This window comes from Apaloderma vittatum, unplaced genomic scaffold, assembly GCF_000703405.1.
Source record: "Apaloderma vittatum isolate BGI_N311 unplaced genomic scaffold, ASM70340v1 Scaffold41110, whole genome shotgun sequence".
In the NCBI taxonomy this organism is placed as follows: Eukaryota; Metazoa; Chordata; class Aves; order Trogoniformes; family Trogonidae; genus Apaloderma; species Apaloderma vittatum.
This window is the reverse complement of record NW_009696977.1, coordinates 1-9,186: the sequence shown is the minus strand read 5'-3', so window position 1 is coordinate 9,186 and position 9,186 is coordinate 1. Positions and strand designations below refer to the sequence as shown.

Here is a 9,186-nt window from a genome sequence, read left to right as displayed (position 1 = left end):
TAAGCCGTTTGAAATATTTTCTCCCCCTGTGGGTACCTGGTACAAATTTCTACTGAAGTTTCAGGCCAAGCTGTCTATTCTGTAACGGAGAAGCACAGACCGTGCACGGAATATTACAGCAAGTGCACTGTTACCACTTTGCTTTGTTTTACCATTTACAACTATACCTTGTCTAAGGTGATATTCAGTCCAAAGAAGTCAGGGTTTAGTCTCAGAAAAATTCTTTGTTGCAGCAGAAATAAATGAACCAGTGATCCAGTTGAGGAGAAAATGTCATGTCCTTTTTATAACACGTGGTCGGAAAATTGGCCTTGTGCGTTCTCTGTAACAGATCTCCCCTCAAAGCTGGTTGGTCAGGCATCTAATTTAAGCACCAACAGCTCTTTTATAGAAATGATCATAACTTGTTTTAGCTGTTACATGTTACACCCTGGTGGGCAAAAATATACATGAGACTTGTCCCTGCCATCCTGACAGACTCCGATACAGTTGCACTGTGTAAAATTGCCGCTTCAGTCAAGGTGAAAATATTCCGTCTTTCCGTGGCCATCAGGTGCTGCTTTGGGATCAGCGAGGAGGGATGGCTCCGTGCTCACAGGTGCTCTAAGAGCACACGTCCTTAAAGACTTCATGATGTCATCATTACAATCAACACTAGATGAAAGTTGGAGTGTAGATGAGCTGAGCGTACCATATGTATACAGAGGAGGAATAAAAGCTTGTGCTGCTTGCATGACCTTCTGTCAAACCTCAGCTGCTTCAGTGCATTCCTCCCTTGCAGTAGTTGAATAGGAACGTGGCACATAAAAAGTAAGTTGGTGCACTGAAAGGTGTAAACAGTGATTCTGACTTCAAAATGGGAAAATATCTCTGCTTCCGACCAGTGAAGTAACAAAAACTTAACAGTAAAGCAAATAACTCAGACTTACGCCTTTGAGATGAGACAAACCACATTTAATTAGTATTTTTAATGGTGTAATGCCAGTGTAGATAAATCTTTGAATTACAACCAGAAACGGTGCATTAAGAGAATCTTATTCACACTGAAATACACCTGTGAGTTTACACTAGCTTAGGTGTCTGCAAACCTGTTGGAGAAAATATTTTGAACATTGCTACATCACTGAGAGAAACTGAGAACTCTATTGCAGTTTATTGATGAAAAATGCAAGTACAACAGAGACTGAAATAAAACTAATTGCTCATTAGTTTAGAACTGCAGTCTTAAAATGGAGACTTGATGATACTGAGGAGCTCCCCACCGTTACTAGCAAATGGAATTTTTGTCAGAAATCAAATGACCCCTAGTGGCAAACCAGCAAATCACACGGGGGCAAATTTCAGTGCTCTCCTGCAAATGCATTATCTCTTCTGATAAGCCAATCTAAATTTCTCTCCCAGCATGTTAACGTCAGCTTCGTCTTTCAATATTCCCTGCAATAAGAGGAAAAAACCACACGTTAAAAGGAAAAATAGAGTTGGAAAGATTACTACGGATCTCTGAATTTTTTCCACAGAGGTGGATGTGACAGCTTGTATCCATGGTGCCAGTGTTACCTTTAAAACAAAATAGCCCTGAAAACCGTCGTAGAACTTCAAGAGATGAGTTTCAGATTGGCATTAACCTAGAACCACCTCTTCTGTTCTTCACGCAAATGACGACGAGAACCCTGTAAGGGTTCCCAGAGGCGCACTGTGCAAAAGACGGAGCTGACCTGCAAGAGCGCTGACAGTCTGCGCAGGGGCTCCTTTGGTGAAGTCAAGCCCCTGCACTGAAAAGAGGCACCTTTAGTTGTGCTGAAATGAGCCCATGCAAAGAAACTATTCTGGAAATCAATTGATACTGAAAAACTTCATCAGAAACTATGCTTTGAGGAAGGCAAGCAGATGAACCTCAAACCCTAAACCTTTAATTCTAAATTAATTTTATGGCTAAAAATGTGCATGACCCACAGAACATCCTTTGCAGCATCTAAGGAAAAGCCCAATAAATTACAAATTGCATTTATATTGGAGACTTTAGAATTAAGTGACACTTGTATCTTTAACCATTTTGAGTCAAGTAACATAATGTATGACCACACGATTCAGATTCAGAGTTGAAGCAGACAAAATAAAGTCGAACATCAATACCAGGGAACAGGTGTGAGCCTTGGACACCCTGAAATGGCCAAGACTTCCTGTAACAGTGAATTCAAACCAGAAAGCTGTATCAAAATATTGCCAATTTGAGTCATCCTTTAATTAAATCTACATTAGAAACTAACTAAAAAAAATTACAAATTTATGCACCAAATTAGAATATTAATATTTGTATAAAAATGATGCTCTGCTATATTTACAATGTTTTCCAGTATTGGAGAAGAGAATTTTTTAAATAGCTGGATAATTCCCTCTCTACTGTAAATGCATTTTTATATCCCTAAAGCAGGTCCCTGTTCATTTGTGAACGATCAGGTGATCTTTCTGATTATGAAGTATAAACCAAAATAAATCATAGTATATTCCTATGACAGTAATTGCTTTCACCTTTTTAACTTTTAAAAGCACAAGGATGAACAGGGTGAGTTTGGAACTGCTTCTCTAAGCATCGCAGTTCATTGCACTGCAACAGAGATGAGGCCGTTTCTGTGGTAACAGAAGACTTAAAAGACACTATTAGAAATTGCTCCCAAAACCTCAGGTGAGAAATTCGGTGGAAACAGGGTTTAAGATATGGTAGACTCCTTTCTAGCTGGAAAAGCCCTGCTTTAGAACTTCCATATTCCAAAAACTGGATGTGCAAAGCACTGGGGAAGCTTTCAGTAAGTTCTGTACAAGGCATCAATACTGCAGCAGAGTCCAAAGCTCCTCATGCAGGAAGAATATTTCTGTAAACTGCTTCCCAATTCCAAAAACAAAAGGAAAGAAAAAAAAAAAGACTAAAGAAGAAAATAGAAGAAAAAAAGGAAAAAGCACACACAAGAGAGCTGGCACAGCAGGGACACACGCTGACTCCAGGAATTTACATGGTTTGGCAACTTCACCTTACATGATCCAAGAGAAAATTGATTTACAGAGCAAAAGTTTAAAGCATTTAAAATAGCTTTCACTTACTCGAGGAAGATAACCCAATAATTTAGCCGCATGCTCTTTCAAAAGTTTCTGTCTCTCTTCTTCAACAATTGCACGGATCTTTTCCTGTCTTCTCTCCTCCAATTGTCTTTCTTCAAGTTCACGCTCCTGCAATAAACAATCAAGTTCTCGTAACTGCTCAGTTTCAGCTTTTTGGACATTTGCTTTCATCAATATCCACCACAGTATCGAGAGAAAATTTTTTTTTAGTGGAGTAAATCTTGAACTTCAACTTACTAACTCCTGGTTATTCATTTGAAAAGGAAGGAAAAGTGTATGTAAAAAACCACAAAGAACTGTTTAAACCATACACACGTGGTAACTAAAACAAATCCCAGACAAAAGAGAAGGCTGAGTGGCAAAACATGGAGCTAGTCTGGTCACATCACACATGTGATTTGTACCCTATAAACAGGTCTGAGAAGTGCAGTATAGGATTCCTTGACTTGTTTTCAGTTTATGCCTTTTCTACCTCAGATGGTAATCTGAGAGACTTAATCTAAAACCAAGGCCTGGACTCCCCCTTCTCACACATCATGACCAGGGTTGCTGACCCCGCGGCTCCTGAAGAGAGACCTGCAGAGCACCTCCGGTGACAGAGGGTCTGGGGGTGTTGCTGGCTCTAGTCTCTTAAGCTACAAAAATGTCAGCTCTGAAAAGACTTTTTCCTTGTCCGCCAAAGCAAAGGCCTGCTTCCCCCTCTGCAGTTCTCTGCACCTCCCCAGTCACCTTTCCCTAGTAGCAACAGCCTCGGCTTTTAGTATAGCAAAATGTTCTCATACTGTAACACTTTGGCTCAAAGCGAAGGCGAATGTGAAAAGTCTTACTTTATCTGCAATAAACTGTTTGCGACGGTCTTCAATAAGTTGTTCCACAGCCCTTCGGTGTTCCAGCTGTTTCATTCGTCGTTTCTCAGCATTCATCTGTTCAATGCGATCATCCTCTGCAAGCTTGGCCATCATCTGTTGTCTGAAGGCTTCTTCCTCTTCCTGCATAGCTCGTCGCACTGCCTTCTTTAAGGCAAATTGCTCTTCATATGTTTGCCTTAAGTCTAGGCGTTGCCTTAACCTCTTTTCAATTTCTGCCTAGAAAGGAAATTTAATAAAACAACATATTACTGAAAAGTTTTTTCATCAGGCAATCTACTCAATGGATCTTGGAATACATTTACTGCAGCTGTTACCTTCTAGCATAAATAACTGGAGCAAACACTCCAGACCTGACAGTGCTCTCCAGTATTAACCAGTTTGGCAAAGGAATCAAGACTCTCAAAATTAAGTCCAAAATAAAAGGAGGGGGGTTTTTTCCACTAACATGAAGTGAATCAACAAGACAGTTGTCTCTAAAAATGTGTCAAGTATCTTAGCCTGTGTTACATTTTGTTTGTCACCCACAGCAAGATAAGACACAGTGGGGCGGGTCCTTAGGAAAAGGCAAATGGACATGCAAAAGGGAAGCAGATAATTTACCTACTTAGCTTAAACCTTAACTTCAAAGTTACCAGCATTCTCCTTCATGAAATAAATAAATGTATAAAAGGGGACCATAAGGATGTTCAAAACCTTCAGTTGTCTTCCTGCTTGAAACTAAAACATAAAAACCAGTAGGGATGGCAAAGGAAACTCAAAGGAATTCTCCCTCTGCTATACAAACTGCTTGTCTGACTAAGAACATCGAGGAAATAGTGTTGCAAGTAGACACTTTGTCCCAGAACTGAACTGAAAACAATTTAAATTCGTTTAATACACCTAAATCCATGTCAGAATTAAGGTTTTGGCTCTGAGCCAGCTCACAGATGAAAGTGGGCTCAAGGAGTCCCTCAAACCCATCCCAAATTCACAAATAACACCACAGAGCTAGCAAATCGAAAGTGTGATAAAAACCCCAACCCAGACTAGTCAGTGAAGGATCCTGCCAGCATTACTAAAGGAAAAGTTGTGGAAATGGGAGCTACGTGCACTCTGAAGAGCATCCTCAGATGCAGAAGGAATTGCATGTGGGACAGACTCTCGCTAAACGTTCTGTAAGTGTCCCAACCCCGGTGACAGTGTCCAACGACCGAAGGAGCACTGCTCCACCGCAGAGACATCAGAAGTGAAGGGACAGAGGAAGACTGTGTGAAGTACTGTTCCCTGCATTCACTTCATTATGTTTTTTCTAGGTCAAGCAATTCAAACTGGTTTTATTTTGTTTCTAAATTTTTATATCTGGTAGGTTTAAATTAGTCTACCCATAGGCACAAGTGCTCCATAAATTACACGTTTTCCTGCATATACACTACTATTTTTAGTTTTACAGAAGTTTCACCCAGCCCAACTCCACTCACCTGAATGTTCTGCAGGAATTACAGAAACGGTGCAATACTCCGCTTGCATTTTCCCTCATCAGTTCATGCCCAGGTACACATAACGCACATAGGACGTATAAAAAACTGGTATCTGACAAGTATCAAAATATCCGTGTACGCATGTGCCGGATAAGTCCAGGGGGAGTGAAATACTGCCCCCAACACACAGGTCCCTGCCAGCACTCACCAGCTCCTTCTTCCTTTCTGTCTCCTCTTGTTCTTCCAGATACAGCTCTTGGCGGATTTGTTCCAGCTCTTCACGCTTCTGTTGTTCTCTTTTCAGATTCTGGGCAATCTTTTACAAGAAGGAAAGATTTTTAAATGAAATACAAGCATACACAATATTTTTTTCCTACAATTTCAATGTTTGATACCATGCTTTGAAGCCTTTGTTTTTTATCCTCGGCGTCTCGAACTTTAGCCATCCGGTCGTCTTCTCTTTGTCGCTGAATGTTGGCAAACTCCATAATTTTCCTATTTTCTTCTTCCATCTCTTCCTGTTTCCTTCTCCTCCAGATAGCTTGTTCTTTTTTAAATTCTTCAATATATGTCTGAGTTGCTCTCACCTTATCTAACTTCAGCTGTTTTTCCCTGTGAGAGATGGGAAAAAAAATTGTTTAAACAGTTATTTAACATGGTGCAGAGTAACATTAAACAGACCATTTGCTCATCGTTAACAACGCATTCCAGAGACTAAGATTTAAGTGACTCTCCTTACCCATTCATCTGGAAATTAGACACCTAGATTGGAAATACATATTGACTGCCCCAAAAAGGGGAGTCGCATGTCTAACACATTTCTTCAGGAGGACAGACTGTCCACGTAGGTGCTCACTACTGCTCCATTTATACACGCTCGATCAAAACAGAAGGGGAGAAGGAAACCCAACAGCCTAATGCCACCACAGTGTCCTAAACTCTTTTTTCATTTGTTCTAAACTATTCCCCCCACTTCAGAAATCTCCTTTCTCATCCCTGCCCTTACAACAGGGATACAGCACATCTCATGAAGAGGCGGGGACGTGAGGGGAGGCCAAAATCTGTGATATGCACTCATTTCCAGCATGACAGGCCCTCCTTGAAATGAGCTGATTTCATATTTGGGAAACAAGGACACGAGATTAACTGGAAAGACAAGAATGCTCTGATGTTTAAACAGCAAAATCCACACAAGCCAGTCTCTTCTTAGTAAAATGTGACCAAGGAGGACTAAATTGAGCAGATTAGTTTTCTATATAGAATTACATGAGTTGTTTTGTTTAAAATTGATAAATAAAAATTCAAAGTAACTAACATTAGGTCTTCCTCATAGATCTTTCTTACAATTTCATCAATCATGAGTTTCTCTCTCAGAAACTCTTTGTAAGCATCCTGCTTCTTCCTCTCCTGTTCCTCAAGCTGTTTCTCCAGTTCTTGATGATACATTATTTTCTCCTTGTTTCGCCTCAGTTCTGCAGAACTTTCTTCTTTTATGACCCTTTCGTACTCCTCCTTCATCTTTTGGGCTATTTCATCCTCATGTTTCTATAGGGGGAAAAAGCAATGCAAGGTTACTTTTTACTCCCAATAATACAACTTGCAATGAAAAAATACACAGTATAAAAAGGAATTATACTGCATTACAAAAAAGGAATGGCTTCCACTTTAATCTGTAAGTACAGTGCCTTAACATGCTCAATTAATTCAGTAAGGAAAGCCCTCAAAGAGAATCCTCAACTAATAATAGTTCCCTTCTGAAGTTATTTAGATGTATGTTTAATAATAGTAACATTTCCAACAATCTGTTTCTGAGGTAAACACTTACTATACAATGTGTACCATAGTTTTAACTTGGATAAGTATTACAAAGCCAAGAAAATAAAAACTTTATCCATTCATACAGTGTAATTCACTACTATTTTGATTGCAAAGGCAAAGTAAACCTTATGACTGGTTATTACTGGCTAATTGATCCTTCCAAACACAAAACATTTTTTCAGTAAACATCAAATGCTTAAGCGTGCCTAACTATATGTAAAAAGGTCAGCTTCCAAGGAAGACTTTTCAGCACAATCCATACAGAGTTGCAGCCCTCAGGTGCTGGACACACTATGAAGCTAATTACCATTTTCTCATACTGCAGAGCTTCTTTTTCAGCGATCTGTGCAGCTCGGTCTTTATTCATATAAGCAGATCTTAGCTTTTTTTCTAACTCTCGAAGTTCAAGACTGGAGGGGGAAAAAAAAGGTATCCTATTACAAGGAAGTAATTACCTATGGGAAAAAATTTGAAATTTCCATCATTAAACATAATTTTAAAATTTTCTTTTTCAGGGAAACCCCCAATTTTAGAAGAAAAATATCGTTATAATGAGAGACCGGAAAAAGAAAACAAAACCTATTTTAAAAACAGTTATCTATATTTGTATATATGCTGTAGACAGGCTGTTGTGGAGCCTTCTCTGGAGACTTTCAAAATCTGCCTGGATGCTCCTGTGTGGCTGCCCTAGGGGTTCCTGCTCTGGCAGGGGGGCAGCTGGACTACATGATCTCTACAGGTCCCTTCCAATTCCAAACATTCTGTGATTCTATGATCAGCAGTTTTTGCATACGTTATCTATAACTATATAAATACATGTTTATGCACATAAATGCACATAAATGTGTGTGCTTACAAATATCTGTAAGTGTACGTATCTATAAGCATATATACGCAACAAAAACGTTGTGGATCAGAGAGTTTCTCTCTCATGGAGAAAATTTGCTTAGAATTAACTTCTTGTCATACTTTGATCCTAAAATCACTTTTCCTCCCAGGTCAGCTTCACTTCCACTGCTACTACAACTTTCACAAAGTCTGTCTTGTCTCAACTTCGATCACTTCACACTGCTCACACACCACAGCTCTCACACCTCCCGTGCCCTCCCGCGCTCTTTTCTGATACTCTTCACTGACATCTGGAGCAACACTCTCTGATCACAGCCTTCTCCTAAGCACTTCTCAAAATCTACCTTTCCCTATGTTTTTTCCAGTTACGATCTTCTGTGCTGCACAAATTCAAAAATTTGAAGCTTATTCTAAAAAATAAAGTACGTATTTGGTTTTAGAGCGCTAAAACTTCCTCTCCATGCCTTGAACACATCTCATGCTACAGTCTTACTGCATCTAAGGTTCAGTCCAAAACATGGTCAGGAACGAGCAGGAGGTACACAACTGACCAAATACTTCCATAAATACACTTCTTTTAAAAGAAGCAGTGAGGTTCTGAAGCCTTACCTGTTCTCTCTTATTTGTTGCCGCATCTTCTCATCTTTAAGTTTTTCGTGGTTCAACCTGGCCAGCTCAGCTGCCAGCCTCTCTTCTTGCTCCAGCTGCAGCTCTCTCTGATTTTTGGCTTCTTCCGCCTAATCAGAACAACAATTTCCACAACAGCTCCCCTCCACACACCAGCCTGGGGCCAGGCCAAGGGCAAGACGACATGCCGAGCACTTTTCCAAGGAGAACCCTCTAAAACCCTCTAATCTGGGAGGAAGGAGTGACAGCATCTCTCCCTCATCTGATGTTGTTCGGGTTAACGAGCCTAAGGAGAGCGCCTTGCCAGGCGTCCACAGGATCTCTCTTTCAGGACTCACTTCATCTCACCTTGCTCACAGCAACACATCCTCCAGACATGCCCTGAAAGCAGGCCAGGGACACCTCAGGAGAGGGGGTTGGGTGGGTGGGAGTGGGTGTGTAGGGGGGGGTGT

The 9,186-nt window shown here is 40.4% G+C and overlaps 1 protein-coding gene across 1 annotated transcript; it reads right to left on the bottom strand.

Moving 5' to 3' along the window:
• Window positions 1–1,362: 1,362 nt before the first annotated feature.
• On the bottom strand, window positions 1,363–8,844 carry MNS1 (meiosis-specific nuclear structural 1; the record flags this gene model as incomplete). The annotated part of the gene is made up of 8 exons (XM_009876703.1): window positions 1,363–1,434; window positions 3,097–3,222; window positions 3,942–4,199; window positions 5,649–5,756; window positions 5,836–6,052; window positions 6,756–6,985; window positions 7,566–7,668; window positions 8,717–8,844. Coding segments are annotated over 8 exons (1,242 nt in total), but the record flags the coding sequence as incomplete, so codon positions are not given.
• Window positions 8,845–9,186: the final 342 nt, after the last annotated feature.